The sequence below is a fragment of the Vidua chalybeata genome, chromosome 16, assembly GCF_026979565.1.
Source record: "Vidua chalybeata isolate OUT-0048 chromosome 16, bVidCha1 merged haplotype, whole genome shotgun sequence".
Classification (NCBI taxonomy): domain Eukaryota; kingdom Metazoa; phylum Chordata; class Aves; order Passeriformes; family Viduidae; genus Vidua; species Vidua chalybeata.
The window spans coordinates 1,588,797-1,611,500 of record NC_071545.1 but is presented as its reverse complement, the minus strand read 5'-3'; the positions used below and the strand labels follow the sequence as shown (position 1 = coordinate 1,611,500).

Genomic DNA, 22,704 nt, shown 5'->3' with positions numbered 1-22,704 from the left:
GGAGCAGCCCCCGCCCGCCCCAGCTCTCGGCAGCCGCACGGTCTTAGCGCAGTGAGTGGCTCCATCTGGCTTCCAGCGCCAGCAAAGAGAGTTTGAGTCCGTTCCCGGATCTGCAAATTCCTTCCGCGATGCCAGGGGAGCACGCTGGCACCCGACATGCCAGGGGAGCACGCTGGCACCCGGCATGCCTGAGGTGCCCGAGCCTCGCTGCCCCAGGGATGGGGAATCCCTGGGCACCCAGCTCCCACCGATCCCCCCCCTCAGCACATTTTCTATCCAACCTATGCCAGTTTAAAATCGCCACCGTTTCTCCTGGCTTGAGGAAAAGCTTTTCTCTGTCACTTTTCCAAGCCCTCAGGCTGCCACAAGGAATTCTCCAGGCTGGACAGCCCCAGCTCTTGTAGCCTGGAGAAGGGAGAGGAGGAGGGAGCTGCAGAACCTCTCTCAGCTCCCCCAGGAAGAACAGCAAAGGTTCTTCCAGCCCCCAACCATGTCCAGGGTCCCCTCTGGATCTGCTCTGTCCCACCCAGGCCTGCCCTGTCCCGGGATGCCAGGGCTGGGCGTTCGTGTGCTCCGGGGGGCTGAGGGGCAGAACCAGATCCCTGCCTTGCTGAACACCCCTCTGGTGGTGCAGCCCTGGGGGTGTTGGGTTTGTGGGTTGCTGTGGGAAACGGATTTGTAGCGAGTTTTTAGGGCTTGATAGAAGGTTTACACGGTATGTATTCGTATGTAAACTCTGAGATAAGAAATGCCTCTTAGTTGCCCCATCACTGGGTCAGGTTGCCAGCACCCATTGCCACCCCACGTCCCATTTGTCACCCCCTGGCACCTCCAGGCGCTTCCCTGCAGGGCTGGGAGGAGTTGGGATGGGGCTGGAGGATGGGGTGGGGCTGTGATCTCGGGCGGGAGGAAAGCTCTGCTCCCTCTGCCACGCTCCCAGCCCATCCCTCCACCCGGGCACCCCGAGGACCGGGCTGCTCCCTCCATGTCCAGCTCTGGAGAGCTGACGCGGCACATGGAGAACACCACTCCCCTCTCCCTGCCCGCCCTGGCACTGCCCTCAGGATGGGTTAGGCAAGGTGGCTGCCTCCCTTCCCTCTGCTCACTGCCCCATTCTCACAGCCACTGCTCTCCTGCTGCTCCCTGCCTTGGTGCACCTCCAAATCCCCGCTCCCAGGGCCCCCTCTTTTCCCCACACCTCAGTGTTTGGGAATTTTCCCATCTTTGTCTCCAGCAATGGCCCTGGCCACCCTGAGTCATGTCTTGGGGAAGTCCTCACCTCTCCCAGTCCAACCAGTCTGGCCAGCCTGGTGCTGGTGACGTGGTGGCCACGTGGGCCACCAGGGCAGAATTGGCATCCCTGAAGCTGCTAGAACATGGGACACCTTTCCCAACCTCCCACACGAGGCTCTGCAGCTGCAGCAGGGCAGCAGGTGGCACTCGGAGATGCCCATGGGGACAGCTGCCACCACTCCCCCGTCCCCATCTCCAGTAGCAGGGACCAGGATGACCAGAAATGTGGGTGAGCACCAGGCAAAGGGCCACTCCTGGGGCGGGGTCCCTGCTGGGGTCCCCAGGAGAGTGGCACAAGCCCTGTGGTGCTGGTGTCACCCCTCCCCTCTCTATGGGGCTCGTTTTTGGTCCTGAACGAGGAGCAGGAGCGCTGGTTACCCTGGCAACGTGAGATGCTCTCCTCCAGACAGGGACAATATTTGGCAAGATTTGCTAAAAATACTCCCTAACTCAGCTGTGCCAGTGCCACACGTGTCACCTCCCTGCTCCCCAGGGCTTGCTGGGTGGGTGCTGTCCCTGCTGCTGTCCAGAGTGTCCCTGGTCACTCACCCTGCCTGGGGGGATGCACCAGGGACCTCCCGGGGTCCCACAGCAGATGTGGCCCAGCACTGTCCCCTCCCAGTTCAGCCAGCCCAGGGACAGAGCAGGGACAATGGGGACAGCTGGTGGCATGTCCCACCCAAAGGGACTGAGAAGCTCCCCGGGGAGGGAGCTGCAGGCACAGGAGCTGCTGGGGAAGGTAAATGATTCCTTAGAGTTTAAATAGGTTTAAAAAGTACTTTTTAATGATTTTGCTGCTTTTCCTAATACCATTACAGCCTTCTCCATGGCAACCAGGGGAGGGGCTCAGACTTTGGTCCGGGCTGGGAGTTTATCTGCTGGAGCTGAAGTGGTGGGGGGATCACACAGGGGGTCCACACTGGCCAGGGACACACTGGGAAGGGGACACACGTGGTGGGGACCCAAAGCCAGGTCCCCACGGTGACTGGAGCTGTGGGCAGATGAGGGGCCCGGGGTGCAGGGACCAACAGCTCCAGGGTGCCAGCATCTCCTGCCACAGGAGACACCTGGAGATGAGGCTGCCAGGGAGGTTTAGGGGAGCAGACAGGCCTGAAGGAGATGCCTCAAGGATCTCTAAAGGTGGAGATGGGTCCAGCTCCTCCCTGCACTGCAACCACTCTGGGAAGGGATTTCCTTATTTACCCTCCTTATTTTCCCATTGCATCTCATTCGATATTTCCCCGGGGAGGGCTGCTGGAGGCAGGGATAAACCTGCTCCCGGCTGAAGGCAGGGCTTGTTTAAACTTCCCAACGAGGTTTTGTGGGTTTTGGCTGGCTGACCTGTGCTGGTTCAGCTCTTTTTAGCTTCCAGATTGATTACACCTTGTGTCAATATGTGCTCAGTGCCTATTAGTGGGTGCATGTATCCCTATCCCTCATTTCTCCCTCCTGATCTATAAATTCCCAGAAGGATTAAAATAGAGGGGAAGGAGAATTCCACTGGGGCCAAAAGGGAAGAGAGAAACAGATCCTGTGGGAAAGTTGGGTGGTAAGGGTGGAGCATGGATGTCTCTCTCCAACTCCTCGTCCCGTGGGCATGGCCATGCCTGGTGAGGAGCTGAGGTGTGGCCTGTGAGCTGGGGAAGTGCCAGGCTCCCAGGGGAAGGGGCAAGGTGGGGTGCCCGTGCTGTGGGAATGGTGGGGGAGAGAATCCCTGCTCCTCCCAAAGCAGCTTGGGGGAACCAGGGCTGGGAAGAGCAACTGCAGGGCAGGGATTGCTGTTCCTGGAGCTGTGGGTGGGAGTGGTGCCAGCCTGGTGCATCTCCAGGGAGGAGGGGACAGGGGAAGGTTTAGCCATGGCTTTTCTATCTGGCCACCCAGGGCTCTCTTGCTGGGGCTTTTTCTTTCTATTTCTTTCCTGGAAACTGGTAAAAGATTCCACAGAGCCTGTGTTGGAGCCTGGTGGGGAAATAACCTGGGACACAGGAGGAGGTCATTGGCCTCCCCGGGGTGGTTTTGATGAGCTGCCAGGGGCAGAGTGTGATCTGCCAGCCCTGGAGCATTAGCTGCCCTCATCCCACTGGATGGGGGCTGGCAGAGGAGCAGGGGACTCCCAGAGCCACCACCTCACAAGGGGGACCCTGGCTTTGCTCTCAGTTTCCCCTTCAGCACAGAAGCACTGGGCAGAGCAGGGAGCTCCCAGCACCATCCCCACCCACAAGGCAAGACAGGAGGGAAAATGGGAAAATGCCCGGGAGGGGGTGAAGGTTCTGCCCCCGAGGTTTTTAGTGCCACACAGGGAAGAGTTTTTTCCCTTTTCCCAACTCATTTCCCACTTGTATCACCATAAACCCTCAGGTGTTTCAGCCCATCCCACACTAAGGCTGATCCCCAAACCTTTAACCCCTGTGTCCTACGGATGCTCCAAGCTCCAGTGTGTGTTTTTTGTGTCCTGATGGAAAATGAGGACCCACTGCCAGGGCTTATCCCAGGACATCCCCGGCAGAGCAGGGCAGGGAAGGGCCAGTGCTGCTGCTCAGGACCCTCCAGGAGCTCAGGGCACGGTGGTGGGACACCCTCTGAGGTTGCCCCATTCCTCCCTCCACGCTCAAAGCCCACACAAACCCCATCTCTGGCAGGCCCACCCTCTGCAGGACCCCCATCAGGTTCCTGGAGATCTCGTTCCGTGCCCTTGTCCCGAGCTGCCCTAAGGGCAGTCCCGAGGAGCCCGTCCCGGTGCCACTGCCCCGGCCAGGCTGTCCCCGGGGCTCAGCCACGGCCGGGCCAGCAGCAGTGGGGTTAAGCCCGGCCGGGCGGGTGGCTGGACAGGCGTCAAGGTGGTTGCTCCATCCATCCCTGCGCAGTCGGAGGGGCCGGAGAGCGGAGCGGGAGCCCTGCCCTGCCCGCCGCCATGAGCGCAGGCAAAGGTGAGGCTGGAACTGCCCTCGGCCAGGCTGGGGGGACAGGCAGGGACCGGGGCGGGGGACACGCTCAGACTCTGCCCGGGCTCCAGCCACCCTTTACTCTGCTCCTCCTCCACTGCTAATAAGACATTTTGGGGGCCCCCGAGCTGCCTGGGGGGCTGCAGGCACTGCAGGGCAGAGCCCAAACATAGATGGGGAGCGCAGGGATGGGCAGGGACCGTGGTACTGGGACCCTTCAGTGCTGAGGGAGTCACAGGGGGCAGCCGGGGAGGAAGGGGGAGAGGGGTCTGGGGGTCTGGGGGCCTTTCCCCATGAAAGGAAGAAGCTGCCGCTGCAATGTGGAGGTGAATTTCGGGGGGTCCCTGCAGCCGAGGAGTCAGAGCTGTGGCAGCAGCGGGGGGAGGTCTTGGACCGTTTCCCAAGGGATCCAGCCTCCGAAAACTCCCGCAGCTGCCCCGTGTGTGCAGCGGGCTGGGAGTGACCCCTGTACCCCGCCCCCCCCCGAGTCCCGGCGGTGCGGGCACCCGGCCAAGGGGTCCCAAGGGTGTCCCAAGGGTGTCCCTAGAGCAGCCACAGCCCTGCACTGACGCTGTCCCCTTTCCTCCGCCCCCAGCAGGCATCCCGCTGCTGCTCCCCCTGGCCCTGCTGCTGGCTGCCGCCTCCCAGCCCCCCGGGGGGGACCCCCCGAAGGAGCCGGGGGACGGGGACGGCCCGCGCTGCCCCGGCCCCTGCGCCTGCAGCCTGGACGATTACAGCGAGGAGCTGAACGTCTTCTGCAGCGGCCGCAACCTGACCCGCCTGCCCGAGGACGTGCCCGCCAACGCCAAAGCCCTGTGGCTGGACGGCAACAACTTCACGCTGCTGCCGGCCGCCGCCTTCAGGAATCTGTCAGCCCTGGACTTCCTGGACCTGCAGAGCAGCCAGCTGGGCTCCGTGGAGCAGCACGCCTTCCACGGGCTGCGCAGCCTCTACCACCTGCACCTGGAGCGCAACCGCCTCAAGCACCTGGCCCCGCACACCTTCCTGCACACCCAGAACCTCGTGTCCCTCAGCCTCAACAACAACCACTTCAGCAAGGTGGAGGAAGGGCTGTTTTCCGGGCTCTCCAACCTGTGGTACCTGAACCTGGGCTGGAACTCGCTGGTAGTGCTGCCTGACAAGGTGTTCCATGACCTGCCCAACCTGAGGGAGCTGATCCTGGCTGGCAACAAGCTGCCCTACCTCCAGCACCAGCTCTTCTGCAGCCTCACCGAGCTGAAGGAGCTGGACCTGAGCGGGAACGCGCTCAAGGGCATCAAGATCAACATCTTCGTCAAGCTGCAGAAGCTGCAGAAGCTCTACCTGAACCACAACCAGATCAACGCCATCGCCCCCCGCGCCTTCATGGGCATGAAGTCCCTGCGGTGGCTGGACCTGTCCCACAACCGCCTGGTCTCGCTCTACGAGGACACCTTCCTGGGCCTCCTGAGCCTGCACGTCCTGCGCTTGTCCACCAACTCCATCACCAGCCTGAGGCCCAGGACCTTCAAGGACCTCCAGTTCCTGGAGGAGCTGCAGCTGGGGCACAACCGGATCCGGGGCCTGGCAGAAAGGACCTTCGAGGGGCTGGGCCAGCTGGAGGTGCTCAGCCTCAACAACAACCAGCTGCAGGACATCAGGGCCGGAGCCTTCCTGGGGCTGCACAACGTGGCCGTGATGCACTTGTCTGCCAACTGCATCAAGGTCCTGCCTGACTTTGTCTTCAAGGGGGTCACCAAGCTGCACAGCCTCCACCTGGAGCACAGCTGCGTGGGCAGGATCCGGGCCAACACCTTCTCTGGGCTCTCCAGCCTGCGGCGGCTCTTCCTGCAGCACAACAGCATCTCTCTCATCGAGGACCAGAGCTTCAGTGAACTCCATGAGCTCCTGGAGCTCGACCTGAAGCACAACAGGCTGAGCCACCTCTCGCCCCGGCTCTTCACGGGGCTGAGCAACCTGGAGTACCTCTTCCTCTCCTCCAACCAGCTCCTGGAGATCTCCCAGGACACCTTCAGCCCGCTCCAGAGACTCTTCTGGCTCGACCTCTCCCACAACCAGCTGGAGACACTGGACAACAGCGTCATCTCCCCCCTGGCCAACCTGCGGTACCTCAGCCTGAGGAATAACTCCCTGGAGACCTTCTCGGTGACGTTCCTGTGCCCGCCCTTCGCCCTGGAGCAGCTGTGGCTGGGGGGCAACAACTGGCACTGCAACTGCTCGCTGAAGGGCCTGCGGGACTTCTCGCGGCAGCACCCGGCCGTGGTGCCGCGCTTCGTGCAGTCGGTGGCCGAGGGGGACGACACCCACGTCCCCATTTACACCTACAACAACCTCACCTGCCTGCACCCCCCGGGCCTGGCGGGGCTGGACCTGCGTGACACTGCCGAGGAGAGCTTTGCTCACTGCTGAGCTGGGCTGGCCCTCCCAGGGACCCTCATCCCGGCCCTGGCTCTGTGGCCACCCCAGCCAGAGCACAGATTTGCCACCACCTCCAGCAGCCGCCCTGCTCAGAAGATGCTGGATGGGCACCAGCCCCCTGGGCTTCAAACTGAGTATTTCAGTGCTGTAATATTTAAATAGCAGCCCCCAGGGCAGAGCGTGGCTCCTCCCAGCAGGAGAACCCTGGATGGGGGAATGCTGCACCCCCAGCCCTGCAGCCACTGCAAGGGGCACCCCTGCCCAGGCCAGGACTTTTATGAGACAAAACAAAGCGTTTTCCTGCCATGGAGCAGTGGAGAAATCCTAAAAGCACCCCCGAGCTTAGGGAAGGGGGCAGAGGACTTGCTGTAATGGTTTCTTGCAGCAGCAGGTGTAGGCAGGGCACAGAAAGCCACTCGTTGCTCACCTGATAAATGGCAGCAGACAAATAAACCTTTGGAGCTATTGCAACCCACCTCGTAAGTTACGTTTTTTCCAAAGCCCGTGCTGCCCACGGCCAGGATTTCTCCCCAGAGCCCCTCAGAGTGAGGGATTCAGGCTCCCAGGGGGCTCCCAGCATGCCCTGCAAGCCCTGGGTGGGTGCACGTTCCCAGGGAGGGAGCAAGAAATGCCCAACTATCCCACAGAAGCCAACAGCCCTGACAGATTCCAGCGCTACTTCCCAGCTCTCCAAATCCCAGATAAGTGTCCAAAGGTCAGACAAAATTTTCCTGGAAAATTGCATGAAGGGAAACCTGCTCGGGTGTGGGTCCCTGTGCAGCGGGAGCAGGGCTGGATGCTACTCCTGCTCCTGCCTGCTGCAATCCAGTCTCCTTAGTGGAAATCCAGGATCTCCCTCCCTTCCCGAAACCTCACTGCGAGGGTGAGTCCCAAAGGCAGAGAGGGAGGCAGGCAGGAGGGGCTCAGAGTCCAGGAGGGAGGGAGATGAGATGCAAGGCCACCACCTTCATTGCTGCCCCAGCGTAACTCAAGCCTGCAAGAGGAGGGCAGGTCTCATGGGAGCAGCAGCCCATGGGAAGAGGTGCAGGAAACAGGACATGGGGAAGTGAAAGAAGCAGGAACCACCAGGGGACACAGAGGAGCCCCAGGCTGGGGCTGGAGAACAGCTCCATGAAGGGCTGCCAGGGCTGGCTCACAGCAAGACAAGGGATAGGCTGGATCCTGATGCCGTTACAGGAGAGATTTAGCTGAATTCCAGCAAGGAAACCAAGGAAAAGCAGGAAGCACCTTGATGTACGTGAAGGGCCAAGACTCACAGATACAGCGAGGCCTGAAGCCATGGAAAAACAGTAGTTTTGCAGACTTGCATTTTAAGAAAAGGGTTTACTGCCTGGAACCTTGAAAAATATTCCTGAGTCACAGAAGCCCAGCAGGCCCGAGGGCTCCTTCCCAGCATGATGGGATACAGCTCCCAAGCAGCTCCTGAAGGTGTTTCCTCAGCCCAGCCCACGCTGTGCTGTGCCCTCACGGCCCATCAGGAACCAGTGAGCTGAGAATTCCAAGCTCAGAACCTGGCCTGGCTCCACATGGGAGCACCAAGCACAGCCCAGCCACTGAAGCAAGCCCGGTGTGATCCATCAGGCAGGGGCAGCAGGAGAAGGCAGCAGCACATGGAGCCATGATCCAGGTGATCAGAGCCATGTGGGAATGCTCAGGGAAGAACAGCACTGGACACTGCAGCTCCAGAGTCTCTTTGAGTCTGAGGGGATGTGGCTTCTTCCCTCTGGGACTGCCAGCAGCAGCAGGAATCTGTGCTCCCCCCCTCACACCCCAGTTTGAGTTGAACAGTTCCTGCATCCCTTTCCCCTCCTCAGGAGCTCCTCTGCGATGTATCCAGGATCTGCTGGGCAATGTGAGTCAAGGCAGGGAAGGCAGAGCTCTTGGGAAACTCTTGGATGAAGTCTCTGCCTTCTTCCAAGCTCTGGCTGAGCTGGGGGTCCAGGGGGACGCAGCCTGTGGGACAGGGGAGGGAGAGTGAGAGCTCGCTCCCTGCAGGGCCCAGGTCTGCAGCCAGGGATAGAAAACACACTGCTAACAGTCAGCTCCAGGGAAAGTGGTAGGGAAGAGCCACCACTGCCCTCTCTGGGCTCTCCAGGAGACAATTCTCACCTGCAACCACTTCCTCTGGCTCCAAGACCCCACCCCACCCTGGTGCTTCATGAGAGGGGCTCTCCCACCTAATCCCAGCCCTGTCAGGGACAGGGTTCAGCCCTCAGCCCCCATTCCTCAGGAAGGCTCCAAACATTCCAACATGGTTCTCATGGAGCTCCAGGCCTGTTTACACTGTCACCATGACGTCAGCAATCAGAGCAGGCTGCTGGCATCACCATCTTTGCCCCAGCAGGGCCAGGGGCCCACTGTGAAGAGTCTGGATGGCAGAGAAGCAAAGCAGAAGCCTCAGCTCTGCCCAGGTGCCTGGGGCTCACAGCCCAGCCCACCTGCTCCTGTGATGCTCCTTCCCCGTGCTCAGCCCTCTCAGAGCACCACGAGACCAGCCCTGAGCAGAGCCCTGCTCCAGAGGCCACTCACCCAGGAAGGGCACCCCGGCGTGCTTGGCCAGCTCCTCGCCTCCCCCTTTGGAGAAGATGTTTGTGCATTCCTGAAGGAGGAAGAACAGTGAGTCAGGAAGGCCAGAGCCCTGTGTGACAGGGCAGGAGCTGCCAGGCCCTGAGCAGGGCCAGCTCCCCTCCACCCTGCAGCCCCAGGCATTCCCTGTGCCCCTGCCCTCTCCCAGTGCTCCTCAGACAGCAGGGCCCAAAGCTGGCAGCGTCTCCTGTCCCTGGCTCACAGCACCACCCTCGTGGCATTTCCCAATTCTCCATCCCAGCACCACAAGGAAGGGCCCACAGCAGCCCCAAGGCTGCACAATAAGGTCAGGAGAGCTCACAGAGCAGTGGGGGCACACGAAGCCGCTCATGTTCTCCACGATGCCAAGGATCTGCAGTCCCGCCTTCCTACAGAACGTCAGCTCCCGCCTCACATCCCCCACGGACACAGCCTGAGGGGAACAGCAGCAATTGGGGATCCCTCTGGCCACGCTGGCTGTGGCTCCAGAGAACATGTGTAGAACACAGACAGCCCTGTGCAAACCTGGGATGCATTTTCCCCCCCCTCCCAACCTGCTGCCTGCCAGGAATTCCAGCCGTGTGTCCCACCTGAGGAGTTGTGACCAGGACTGCCCCGAGCAGCTGGTAGGGCCTCAAGGCCTCCACGGTGGAGATGTGCTCGTCGGACGTGCCCGGCGGCGTGTCCACGATGAGGAAGTCCAGCTCCCCCCAGGCCACGTCGGTGACAAACTGTTTGATCAAAGCTACGGAAATAAAAGGGGCAGATAAAAAAAACCCCAAACCACAACAGGCTTTGGCAGGTGGCTTGGGAGCTGCGGGACAGGGAGAGGGGACAAGGCTGTCAGCACAACACGTGCTGCACCCTCCCCACGTGAGTGATTTCAACCCATTCCTTGTGGAACAGGAGCTTCGTTCCCCCAAGGAATAACCTCTCCAGGAGGGCTCACGGGAGGTTCCTCCAGCAGCAAACCCCGGTGTTACCATTTTTCTTGGGGCCCCTCCACACCACGGCGTCGTCCGGCCGCTCCAGCAGGAAGCCGATGGACATGAGGGCGATGGCCTTGTCCTGGCCCACGAAGACGGGGACCCAGCCGCTGTCACACTGGTGCACGGCGCTGTCCTGCACCCTCAGCATGCGCGGGATGCTGGGGCCACACAGGTCCACGTCCAGGATGCCCACCTGGCACAGGCACAGCCCTTCAGACACGCCCGGCAGGGTGGGCTCAGGAGCCCCCGACCACCCAAATTTGGGCTGCCCCCAGCACTCCCACAACAGCCACATTTGGAACACAAATGCTTTGAATTTCATGTCCCTCCTGACCTCCTGCTCCCCAGGGAGCATCCCCTGGGTGTTTCCAAGTGCTTTATGCCAGAACCCAGGTGGCACAGGCTGCACAGAGCCTTTAAAAAGATCCTCAGGGAATTCGGTCTGTCTCCTGTCCACACATCTCCTTTTTATCCCCATTTTAAGAGTCCTTTAGCTCACCTACTTCACCCCACAGAGGGAGTGAGGGTGACATCACAAAGCAGCAAAGTCATGTCCCAGTGCCAATTTCAACAATAAATATTGGGCGATTTAATAAAATAGATAAAATAGAAATGAACTGCAGTACCTGAACTGGATCACGCTATCACAAATTGCATTTTCACAGAGAATCCACATGCTGCCCACCAAGGACACCCACACAGAAAGGGTGGGCAAAATCCAGCCCAGCTTTAGGCAGGAAGGGAAAAGGCAGAGCTCAGCACCCCAAACCCTCTCTCACCCTCTTCCCGGCGTGCCGCAGCGCCAGGGCCAGCTCGGTGGAGAGGGTGCTCTTCCCAACGCCGCCCTTCCCGGACAGCACCAGCAGGATGTGCCGCACCCCGGCCAGGTTGGTTCTCTCTGCAAGTGTACCACAGAATCATGGAATATCCTGAGTGGGAAGGGAGCCATAGGGATCACCCAGCCCAGCTCCTGGTCCTGCACAGACCCCCCAACAATCCCACCCTGGGCATCCCTGAGATCATTGTCCAAGCACTCCTGGAGCTCTGGCAGCCTCGGGGCTGTGCCCATTCCCTGGGGAGCCTGGGCAGTGCCCAGCACCCTCTGGGGGAAGAACCTTTCCTGATCCCCAACCTAAACCTGCCCTGGCCCAGCTCCAGCCATTCCCTGTCCCTGTCACAGAGCAGAGATTGGAGCTGCAGCCCTGGTGAGCTCTGCCCTCAGTGCAAGGCAGTGGCAGAGAAGAGGTGGACGTGCCACAGGCTTTTTGTCATCAGAACAGGGACAATGAGAACAATGGCAATAAACACCGTGTGTGGGGAGCAAAGGCTGCTCCCGATGACCTAAGTGGAAATTGGGCAGCAGAGCAATAAACACGCACGGGGCTCATGAGGCTCAGCCCGGCCATGGCCCGAGGCTGATGGTGAGCTCAGGCCCTTGGCGTTTCCTTCCTCCGTGCCACACCAGTCGCTTCCTGCCAGTCCCACGCTCCTCTCCAGCCCTCCCTGCACTCCCTGCCGTGCTGTCAGCGCTCCCGGCTCTGCTTTGGGCTCAGCTCCCCGGAGCAGGGAGCGCTCGGGACTGGACTATCCGGCCCGGGGCAGCACAGGGGGCAGCCGGGCCGCTCCAGCCACAGCCGCCCGCCCGGGGCCGCGTTCCGGGCGCCCCGACACGACCGGACACGGACTCAACGCGCCGGGGCTGGCCCGGCAGCGCAGCGGCACCGGCAGCATGGAGCCCGCACGCACCATGGCAGAGCTCATCCGCACCTCCGCCGACGGTAAAGGCCGCGGGCCCCACAACGGGGAGGGGGGAGAAGGGGCCCGGGGAGGGGCAGACGGGGCCCCGCAGCGAGCTGCTCCCGGGATACCGCCCGGTGCCAGCGGCAGCCCCGCGCCGGGCCCGGTTACTCGGCGTTGTCTGCCGCGGGAGCAGGGCCCGCGCCTCTGGTAAGGCTCAGCGTCACCTCCTGATAAGCGGTGCCCGCCGCCTGTGGGAGCCCGGCCCGGCGCGCCCCTCACCAGGAGTCGGGCCGAGCACCTCGGAACTCCACGGAACCGGGTCCTGACCCCCCGCTAGGCCCAGTCATTCCGGTTCGGACGTTCCCCACGAGGCGGGTGGGACCCTCCCCCAGGCCGAGACCCGGATCCCGGTTCCCCCAGGCGCGGCCTCTCCGCCGCTCACCCCCGGCCGTCTCCTCCATGTTGCCTCCCCGCATCACCCGCTTCCGTCTTCCGCCGGCCCACGGTCCGCCCCCTAAGACTGACAGATGCTGTGTCCAATCGCAAGCCGCACTTTCACCGGAGAACCCGCCCTTCAGTCTGCACGACCAATCCACTTCTCGCGCTCCCTTCGCATCAGCCAATGGGATTATTGCTTTCCCTTCGGGAGCGGCCGCCCAATGGCGCCGCTCTCTGGCGATTGGCACACGGAGCAGCCAATAGTGCCGGGCTCTCTCAGACCCCGCCCCCTTTGTTCCCTTCTGCCTGTGAGTGACACAGCGCTCAGCCAACGGCGAAGGGGCGCGGCGCGGCCGCAGCCAATGGGCGCCTGGGGGCGGTGCCGGGAGCGGATTGTTTATGTCCCGGGAGAGGAAAGTAGGTCAGAGCGGCGCGGGCCGGGCCGGGCAACGCTGGGCCGGAGCGGGCCGGGCCGGGCCGGGCAGGGCAGGTGGGCCGGGGACCCTGGGGACGGGCCCGAGGCGGGAGCTGGGGTTGGAGTTTGGCTGAGGGCGGGCCGCGGTTGTGCGACCCAAGCGCCGCGGCCAGGCCTGGCCTGCTCCTGTCCGGCAGGTCTCAGCTGCCGGGGCTCCGGTGCCCGCCCTCGGTGGAGCCGGTGGAGCCGCTGCCTCCGCGGCCAGGGAGCCGAGCCGAGCCCGGCCGGACCTCCCGCCGTGGTCACCCCGCGCCGCTCGGTGCCCGGGGCTCTGCGGGTCACCCCGCAGCATCGCCTCGGGCCCTCGAAAGGCCTCAGCGGGCCCAGGGCCCCTCAGGGGGAAGCGGCTTTTTGTGGCAGCGCTGCTGTGACAGCAGGAGCGGGACAGGGGCTGTCCCCTCTGCTGGCACTGCTGGGACAGCTCCAGTCCTGGGGTAGTTCTGGTCAAGAAGGATATTGAGGGGCTGGAGCCCCAGGAGCAGCTGAGGGAGCTGGAAGGGGGCTCAGCCTGGAGAAAAGGAGGCTCAGGGGGGACCTTGTGGCTCTGCACAACTCCTGACAGGAGGGGACAGCCGGGGGGGTCGGGCTCTGCTCCCAGGGAGCGGGGACAGGAGGAGAGCGAACGCTGTGCTAGGGGAGGTCTAGATTGGATACTGGGAATATTCCTTCATGGAAAGGGTGCTCAGGCGCTGGCACAGCTGCCCAGGGCAGGGGTGGGGTCACCATCCTTGGAGGGATTTAAAAGTTGTGTGGATGTGGCACTTGGGGACACTGCTTAGTGGTGGCCTTGGCAGTGCTGGGGGAATGGACTCGTTGATCCAAGAGATCTTTTCCAGCCGTAATGATTCTGTGACTGACTCTGCCATTGGTGCTGGGATCTGTGTGCTGGCTCTAAACCCCAGCCTTAGCGAGGGCCTGGGGGAGCAGGGCAGCTCTGTTGGGCTGCCCTGGGTGCTCAGCAAAGCTGGAGAAGGGGTTTCTGCTGTGGTTTTAGGTGCTTTTCCAGCACGGCTGTGCGAGCCCTGTGGTTTCAGCAGGTGGGATTTCCAGAGCCCTTCAAAGCATCTATGGGCAGCTGCACAGCTGGCTGTGGCTTGGCCTGTCCTGCTTTTCCAGGTGCTGCTCTGCCACTGGGGACTGAGGCACAGGCAGAACAGGACCAGGTGCTTTATGGCAGGCTCTGCCTCGGGGCTGAGCTGAGGGAGAGGGTTCAGGGTTACAGCCCTGATGGTGCCGCTTGGTGGGGAGTGGAATCCTGCAAGGTAAACCTCAGGTAGATGAGATTGGAAGCTGAGGTTTCCCTGTCACATCCAGTGCAGTGGTCCTGTGTGGGAGCTGGTGTGGCCTGTCAGGCTGTGCCCAGGGCAGGAGCCTCAGGACATCTATCTCTGAACCACATCCCTGTTGGGCTGGGGGACAGGTGGCTGCTTGTGATGCCTTGGGAAGGCTGACCTAGAACAGAGACTAGACAGAGCTAAAGAATAAAGCAGGGATTTATTAGAGGCCTCAGTGGATACACCTTGGGCAGCACAGGAGCCCAGCCAGGGCTACACCCAAGATGAACCCAAAATGGTCACAAAATGCACAACCTGTCACAGGGTCTCTCAGTTTTATAAGTTCTGATCCATTTGCATATTGGAGTTAATTGTCCAGTTGCAGCTTTAGCTTATGAAATCCCATCCTCCTTGTTTTTCTCTCTTCAGTCCACGTTGTTTGTGCTCTTGGGCCTGAGATTTGGATCATTTGTCCTTGGTCCCCAGCTAGAGCAGGAACTGTTTTGTCTCTCTGCTCTGTGAAGAGAACTCGCTATCTTCTAATATGAAGCTCAGAAGTACACACTAAAGCAGCACAGAATCTGAAACATATAAAAGCTAAAACCTGAGGCATCACTTCCCTTCTGCCTGTTGTCCTTGAGGCGAGTTGGGACAAGTTTGCTTCCAGTGAGCAGGAAAGTGGTTTCTCTTCCTGTCCAAGCACTGAGAGCAAAGCCTTCCATCAGAGGGCAGCTGCAGGTGGACAGCCTTCCCTGGAGACAGACGGGCTGCAGCAGGGCCAGGGCAGTGCAGGTGGCCAGAGCCAGGACAGCTGCTGGAGGGTCACTGGGCACTAGGGAGGCTGTGTCTTGGAGCAGCCTGGTCTAGTGGAAGGAGTCCCTGCCCATGGCAGGGGGTGGAACGAGATGAGCTTGACGGTCTTTCCAACCCAAAGGACTCTGAGATTCTGACAGCCCTGAAGCTCCCCAGGCCAGGTGAGAGGTGGCTGCTGGACCCAGTTCCTGCAGAGAGGCAGCTGCTGCCACCACAGCTGGATATTGGGAGCGTTCCTCATGCCAGCTGAACACCTGGCTCAGGGAGAAGTCGACCCTGGGTGGAGAAAGAGGTTGAAGTTTGCAGAGGCTCTTCATGCGCCTGGAACTTCCTTTGGTCGGCTGATCTTGTGCTGGTCCCCCTGGGGCGTTTGGTGATCCGGGGAGTGGCCAGGGCACGTGGCAGAAGTGTAACAGCAGTGTAACCTCGTGTTCCTTCCCCAGCCTACCTGTGTGGGGGCAGCATGGCGCGGCGCCCGCGGAGCAGCCGGGCCTGGCACTTCGTCCTGAGCGGGGTCCAGCGCGAGGCCGAGGGCTGGGCCGGTGCCTGGGGCTGGGGCTACGACTACGACGGGCAGGTAGGCTGGGCTCGGGGGCTCTGGGTGGCACAGGGGATGTTTTCCTGTCCCTGATACCAGGTCTGAGCTGGCCAAAAGCAGGAAGGATTTAGTAATGGTCAATATTGATACTAAACAAAAGCTTTTTCAAGCATAGAATGGGTATGTCATACGTAAAGTACATACAAAATTTTTATAATTTTTTTTTTTTTTTTAAGTAGAGCTCTAGATAAGTGTTTGAAGTGGATCAGTTCCCTAATCTGCCTGGCTGTGCTCCCTCCTGGGCTGTGAGGGGCTTGGAGATGGTGGTGGAGATTGCAGGGCAGTGTCTTCAGACTGAAATTTCCTCACATTTCCTGCTCTGCAATGTGAACCTCACTTCTGAACCTGGTCCAGGTGTGCTGGAGATTGGAACACAGCAGGGAGAGCAAGAGTAAAACAGTGCAAGGAGTGACTGATTCACCTCTGCCATCCTTCCCCATTTCCCCAATTCCTGAGTGTGTGAGTTGAGTTCCCTGTGCAGTGGTGGGGACACAAGGAGCTGCTCCAGGAGCTTCAGAGCCACACTGAAGCCAGGAGGCTCTGCCAGAGCACAGTGTCCAAACCCAGGCACTGTGCTCCCAGAAAGTGAGTGGTTTTCTGTCCCTGCAGTCAGGGGAATGACAGGATTTCTAGCTAGCAGTACTTGGGAAAGTTAGAAGTTAGGAAAGACAGAACCCAAGCTCTGGGGTCTGCAGGCCAGAGAAGGAGGCCTGAGCAGTATGTATGCAAGCCCAAGTAGTTTCAATTCCCTGGTTTACACAGCTGCAAGAACATGAGTTTAAAGGATTTTTGTCATTAAATACCCCTGACCGCGGTGGTGAATAACAAGCAGGTACACCTGAGCAGCAGGTAAACCCAGAGTAACTCTGTAAACAGTGATAAGAGAATCCCTTAGGCAACACCATAACACAGGAGTGAAACTGGGCTGTGACTCTCACCATGTCCAGTCCAGGATCACTTTGGTCTCTTGGCACTGGGGAACAGTAAATCAGGTTTTTGTGTTCATAAAAGTAAACAAAAGCCCTTTAATCCTGCTCTGGGTTCCCTGTGGGCCTGTCTGCAGTGCTGGCCTGAGGAGCTGCAGCCGTGCTGCTCAGCTGGCTCCCTTTGTTCTGCCCCCTCTCCCTTCTCCTCCTGTGCCTCTCAGCCTCTTCACAGCCTCTCCAGAGCAGTGCTTGTCTCTGCTGATGGCTGGAACCTGCCTGGTGAAAGCCAAAGCTTTAGCACAGAATTTCCTTCAGAATGTGTGTGTTCCAGACTTGGGCTGTCACCCTGCTGGGACAGCTTCATGTCCCTGGCAGGCACACAGAACATACCTGCACTGCAGAGTGCTGAGGGGTCTCTGCAGCTCAGCAGGCACTGTCCATGTCCCAGAGCAGGGCAGTTCCATGGGCACAACCCCCCTGTGTGAGCCTGGGGATGTCCCAGCAGAGCCCTCCCGGAGCTCTGCCAGCCCAGCTCCCACGGCCAGGGGTGCCCAGCAGCGAGCATTCCTGTTCTCCCCAGCAGCACAGCGACTCGGATTCGGAGCCGGAGTTCTCCTCCCTGTCTCCCTCCATCCCAAGTGCCATCCCTGTGACTGGAGAGTCCTACTGCAACTGCGAGAACCAGAGTGAAGCTCCCTACTGCTCCAGCCTGCACGCCCTGCACCGTGTCCGCGACTGCCGCTGCGGCGAGGAGGACGAGTGTAAGGGGCTCTTGGGATGGGGGACCCCTGCAGTGTCCTGTTCCTATCCCAGCATTCCTTTGTTTACATCCTGAGGCTGTAGGAGGATTACCAGCCTGTGCTGCTGTCGTGTTTCCAGGCTCAGGGCTGATGCTAACAGCGTCAGTGCTCACCCCTGGGACCTGCTTTCCGATCCAGCTTAGGCCCCAGTGAAACAGAGCTGGTGCTTAGGGCCCTCCTGATCCCTGCAGGGGCTGGCACGGTGCCTGGCTCAGAGCACAGGGTGGGCTTGGGCTGGGGGGAGAGCCTGTGGCATGGCAGAGCCACCCCTTGATCCCATGAGGAGTGTGGGGAGAAGGGAGGCTCTGCCAAAATTTGGCCTGGTGAATGCTGACAGCTTTGGAGCACTGATCCATCCCTGGTGGGACACTGCTGAGTAGTTCAGGCCTCAAGTGGTTCTCTGATGTGCACAGCTTAAGATTTATCCTCTTAAACAATAAGAGAAACAGAAACAAACCTACTTCCGTGGTGGGGGAGAAGACACGGGGGATACACGAGGATACATGGAACCGGTAAGCTAACAAAGACCAGAACCCCAAATCTGAACCCAAAACCCAGGATGCAACACAAACCCACTGACAGGCCTTCAAAACAAACATCTGCCTGTGCTTTGGCTTGGGGCTTATTCCTTGAGGGTTTTTGCCCATCCTTGTCCCCTCTCTGCTTCCTCAACAGATTTTGACTGGGTGTGGGATGACCTGAACAAGTCAACGGCCACACTGCTGACGTGTGACAACCGCAAGGTGAACTTCCACATGGAGTACAGCTGTGGCACGGCCGCCATCCGTGGCAACAAGGAGCTGGCAGAGGGCCAGCACTTCTGGGAGATCAAGATGACCTCCCCGGTATATGGCACTGACATGGTACGTGTGGGGCACGCAGAAATGCCCAGGATTTTGGACAGGGGCTGGCAGGATGATGTTCCACCATGGCAGATGAGGCTTGAGGCTGTCTGGAAGTGCACAAGTCCATGGGGACCTGATGAGATGCATCCCTGGGATCTGAGGGAACTGGTGGATGAAGTGGCTTAGCCACTGTCCATCATATTGGACAAGCTGTGCAGTCTGGTGAAGTTCCCAGTGACTGGAAAAGAGGAAACATAGCCCCATTTTTAGAAAGGGAAATAAGGAACATCTGGGGAAGTACAGGCTGACCAGTCTCACCTCTGGGCGTGGAACAGATCCTTTTGGAAACTATGCAAAAGCACGTGGAAAAAGTGGATGTGATTGATGACATCCATCATGGCTTCACTAAGGGATTCAGTGGCCTTCTGTGATGGGGTTGCAGTGTTGGTGGAGGAGGGAAGAGGAACTGATCTCATCTACCTGGACTTGTGCAAAGCATTTGTTGCTGCCTTGCATGGCATCCTTGTCTCTCACCTGGAGAGACATGGATTTGACAGAAGGACCTCTTGGTGAATATGGAATTGTCTGGATGATCACATGCAAAGAGTTGGGAGTCGACAGAGACCAGTGACAAGTGACACTGCTCAGGGGTTGGCACTGGGAGCAGTATTGTTTCTCATCTCTGCTGGGGACATGGACAGTGGGATCAGGGCACCCTCGGCCAGCCCAGAGCTGACACCCAGCTGTGTGGGGAGGTGACACCGTGGAGGAGAGGGATGGGGCATCCAGAGAGACCTGGACAAGCTGAGGAGGTGGGGCCATGGGAAAAAAGTTGAACAAGGCCCAAATGCTGGTGCTGCACCTGGGTCAGGGCAATCCCAAGCCCCAGCTCTGGGCTGGGCAGAGATTGGAGCGAGAGCAGCCCTGGGAGAAGGATGTGGAGTGCTGGAGGATAAGAACTGGACATGCCCTGGCTGTGAGCACCCAGAAACCCCCCTGGGCTGGGCTGAGCCCTGGTATGGGCAGCAGGAGGGGGGATTCTGCCCCCTCAGGTGAGACCCCACCTGCAGAGCTGCCCCAGCCCTGGTGCCCAGCATCAGAAGGACGTGGAGCTGCTGGAGTGAATTCAGGGGAGCCCATGGAGATGCTCCAAGGGCTGGAGCCCCTCTGCTCTGGAGCCAGGCTGGGAGAGCTGGGGGTGCTCACCTGGAGAGGAGAAGGCTCCAGGGAGAGCTCAGAGCCCCTTGCAGGGCCTAAAGGGGCTCCAGGAGAGCTGGAGAGGGACTGGGGACAAGGCATGGAGAAGGGGGAATGGCTTCCCACTGCCAGAGGGCAGAAATAGACAGGATTTTGAGAAGGAATTGTTCCCTGGCAGGGTGGGCAGGTCCTGGCACAGGGTGCCCAGAGCAGCTGTGGCTGCCCCTGGATCCCTGGCAGTGCCCAAGGCCAGGTTGGACGGGGCTTGAAGCAACCTGGTATGGTGGAAGGTGTCCCTGGACATGGCAGGGGGTAGGATGAGATGAGCTTTACAGTCCCTTCCATCTCAAACCCTTCTGTAACTGTGAACAGGACTGTGACCTTCTCTAGCATTTTAGCTGGGCCTCCTCACTTAGGAAAGGAAATCAGAGCTGGGAGCCTTCAGCTCCACCCTGAAAGCTCCGACTTGGCTTCAGCAACCCCTCTGGGTGTTTTGGGCTGAGCCAAGAGGAGGAGGGAAGAACTGGAGGTGGAATCTTGGTTGAGTATTGTTGCTTGAAAAGGCACTGAGCTTGTGTTCTTCGTCCCTGCTTTGCCTCCCAGATGGTGGGGATTGGGACGTCAGATGTGAACCTGGACAAGTACCGCCACACCTTCTGCAGCCTGCTGGGCAAGGACGAGGACAGCTGGGGACTCTCTTACACAGGTAACACGCCCAGGGTGGCTGGGTGGGCAGCAGTGGCATAAGAGGTGCCACCAGGCCTGTGAATCCCTTTGTTAAGACACCAGAGCAGCTGCTGGCAGCTCGCAGTCCTTGGAGCATCTCTCCTGGCCCACGTTTTGCAGAGCTCTTAGACCTGGTGTGGGACCCTGCCAGGGCACCAGGGTACTACTGTCACATCAGCACTTCGGGGTTTCAGTGCTTCTCCCTGTGCTCTGGAGTTGTAAAACCTCTCTTTTGCCTTTCCACCAGCCACTCTGGGATGGGAGGGCAGGGGTCAGAAATGCAGGGATGTTTTTGGCACTGAGTGAGGCTGAACCAGCAGCATGGGTGTCGCCCTGATTTTCAAGAATTTTCTAAAGCCTTCTGAGTTTACATTCTTGTAGAGAACTTTCCCACACAACTTTCTGTAAACAACCTATTGTTTTGCATTCTTTCATAGAGGCAGAGAAATTTGATGTACAGGTAGTTTGTCCAGTGTTGTTGGAGAGGTGGCACGTTCACCCTTCAATCCACTGGCACCTTTTGAGAACTATAAAAGATTGGAGTCAGAGAAAATAAATTAGTCTCTTCATCGTGACCAAGGCTGTGGTGCGTCGTTTTTCCTTGTGTCATCTGGTGACACCATGGGACTTGGGATGAATTTCTGGAGTGCAAGTTTTCCACAGAATGCCATTTTTTTGGGTGTATTTTCAGGACTGCTGCATCATAAGGGGGACAAAACAAATTTCTCCTCGAGGTTTGGCCAAGGCTCCATTATTGGGGTGCATTTGGATACGTGGCACGGGACACTCACGTTCTTCAAGAACCGCAAGTGCATAGGTGAGAGCCAGGGATGGGGTGGGAGGAACTCGAGTCTGGCTGCAGCAGAAAACACTGGGAAAGCAGAAGACCAAGGTGGAAGTGAGTGGGAGGAAGGTCATGTTTGTTGTTTAATAGATTGAGATTTTTGAAAGCTTTTCCCAACAGCTTTGCAGTTAATGGGTTTGGGGTAGGTGGGAGGGGAGAGATCCCTGTGTCTAAACTAACGTGCCCTCCCTGGTGCTGTGTCCTGGCAGGGGTGGCAGCCACAAAGCTGCAGAACAAGAGGTTTTACCCCATGGTGTGCTCAACGGCGGCCAAGAGCAGCATGAAGGTGATCCGGTCCTGTGCCAGCCGCACATCCCTGCAGTACCTGTGCTGCTTCCGCCTGCGCCAGCTCCTGCCCGACTACGTGGACACGCTGGAGGTGCTGCCCCTGCCCCCAGGACTCAAGCAGGTGCTGCACAACAAACTGGGCTGGGTCTTGAGCATGAACTATAGCACCTCGAAGCCTTCCTCCTCCTCATCCTCAGGGAGTGACTCGGACAGCTTGTGCGGCTCGGATGCAGAGGCCTGCCAAAGGAAGAGGTGCAGGAGGACATAATGGCTCTGCACACCACGTGGGTGGGGGTTTGTTGTGTTGTCTGCAAGGGCCAGTCAAGCGTGATGCACCTCTTCCTTCTGGGGGCATCCATTTCTACGTGTTGGCAAAGATTTCTCCAATGCTGTGGAAATCTTTGGCCTTGACATCCATCACAGGCATTTAGAAGAGCTGCTGGCTCCAAGAGGTGCTAGTTCTGACAAAAGAAATTTGTGGTGAAATATCTGAGCTTCATCTCCTGACTTGCTATGGATGCCAGCACCTCTTCCCAAAGGATCTCTCTTCTCCCTGTTGGCACAGACAACGTTTAAGAAATTGGACTTGATGACAGGAGTTGGACTTCATAATCTTCATGGCTCCCTTCCAACTTGGGATGTTCAGGCAGTCTCCTGGTTGGAGTACACTGGATTCCAGTCAGATAACAGACCTGACTCATCAAGCCAGAGTCCCAGGCCAGTCCTCTCCTCTGTGTGTGTGTAGGTTTGGTGTCTGCCATGACCTCGTCCCACTCTGGGGCAAGACGGAGCAGCAGCTGCAGGGAAAGGGCCCCCAGAGACACTGCTGGGAGCAGGTACAGGAGCTGAGCTCTGGGGGTCTTCCTCGAGCCCCTGGGCACTTTTAATTGCTTTGCATGTTGTTTTCTGCTGCTTTTCCTCTGTCCAAGACTGTGCTAAACTGTAATAATAAATGTAGAAGCTGTCTGTTGTTCCTCTTGGGGCCCTTGAAGGCAGGAGGCTGCAGGTGCTTGTCAAAAATAGCCTGGGCAGCAGCATGGAGGGGAGGTTTTGGGTGCAGCAGTTGTGTGTCAGAGCTGGAGGAGGTGAAGGCAGCAGAGATGCCCTTGCTGTGCCCTGTGCAGGGCTCTTGTGCTTCTCACTGAAGCAGAAGTCTGGCTGGGGTGATGTTCAGTGGAGCCAGGCTGATGCCTGTGGCTGGCATGGAGGCTGTAGGGTTTATAGTGCCTGTCCTCTGGGCAGGTCACACTGGGAAAAACACCCCAAAGCCCCACCCCAGAGCCTGGCAATCAGGGCAGCCCCTCCAGGACTTTGTGGTCCTGCTGAGGGGAAATGCTGGATTAGGATCTGGACAAGTGACTTATTGTGCCACGGCCACATGCCACTGCCAGGGAATGGGCTCTGTGCTCCCACAGGGCTGGTGCCAGCCCAGGCCAGTCCCTGCAGGGCCTGTGGTCAGCCCATGGGGCTTTTCCCCAGTCTTTAAGCTCTCTTCTGGTGGATTGAGGAGTC

General features: G+C 59.2%; 3 protein-coding genes across 6 annotated transcripts; 2 read left to right on the top strand and 1 right to left on the bottom strand.

Annotated features, from left to right (window-relative positions):
- The first annotated feature begins 4,125 nt into the window (after positions 1–4,125).
- On the top strand, positions 4,126–7,974 carry IGFALS (insulin like growth factor binding protein acid labile subunit). Of its 2 annotated transcripts, none has more exons than XM_053957574.1 (2): positions 4,126–4,220; positions 4,834–7,974. In XM_053957574.1, the coding sequence occupies exons 1-2, from the start codon at positions 4,205–4,207 to the stop codon at positions 6,642–6,644; spliced, it is 1,827 nt and encodes a 608-aa protein (XP_053813549.1). In that variant the 5' UTR covers positions 4,126–4,204; the 3' UTR covers positions 6,645–7,974. The 2 variants fall into 2 exon arrangements, with proteins under 2 accessions (XP_053813549.1, XP_053813548.1); XM_053957573.1 differs by having other exon boundaries at positions 4,831–7,974.
- Positions 7,975–7,977: 3 nt separating this feature from the next.
- NUBP2 (NUBP iron-sulfur cluster assembly factor 2, cytosolic) lies at positions 7,978–12,485 on the bottom strand. The gene is made up of 7 exons (XM_053957590.1): positions 12,411–12,485; positions 11,008–11,126; positions 10,223–10,421; positions 9,830–9,984; positions 9,562–9,672; positions 9,204–9,273; positions 7,978–8,627 (listed from the first exon to the last, which is right to left on the bottom strand). The coding sequence occupies exons 1-7, from the start codon at positions 12,442–12,444 to the stop codon at positions 8,485–8,487; spliced, it is 831 nt and encodes a 276-aa protein (XP_053813565.1). The 5' UTR covers positions 12,445–12,485; the 3' UTR covers positions 7,978–8,484.
- A 286-nt stretch (positions 12,486–12,771) lies between these two features.
- Positions 12,772–22,158, top strand: SPSB3 (splA/ryanodine receptor domain and SOCS box containing 3). Of its 3 annotated transcripts, none has more exons than XM_053957580.1 (7): positions 12,772–12,823; positions 15,412–15,545; positions 17,073–17,253; positions 17,968–18,155; positions 19,938–20,040; positions 20,752–20,877; positions 21,114–22,158. In XM_053957580.1, the coding sequence occupies exons 2-7, from the start codon at positions 15,432–15,434 to the stop codon at positions 21,458–21,460; spliced, it is 1,059 nt and encodes a 352-aa protein (XP_053813555.1). In that variant the 5' UTR covers positions 12,772–12,823; positions 15,412–15,431; the 3' UTR covers positions 21,461–22,158. The 3 variants fall into 3 exon arrangements, with proteins under 3 accessions (XP_053813555.1, XP_053813556.1, XP_053813557.1); XM_053957581.1 differs by having other exon boundaries at positions 12,774–12,823; positions 17,076–17,253; XM_053957582.1 differs by having other exon boundaries at positions 12,818–12,896.
- Positions 22,159–22,704: the final 546 nt, after the last annotated feature.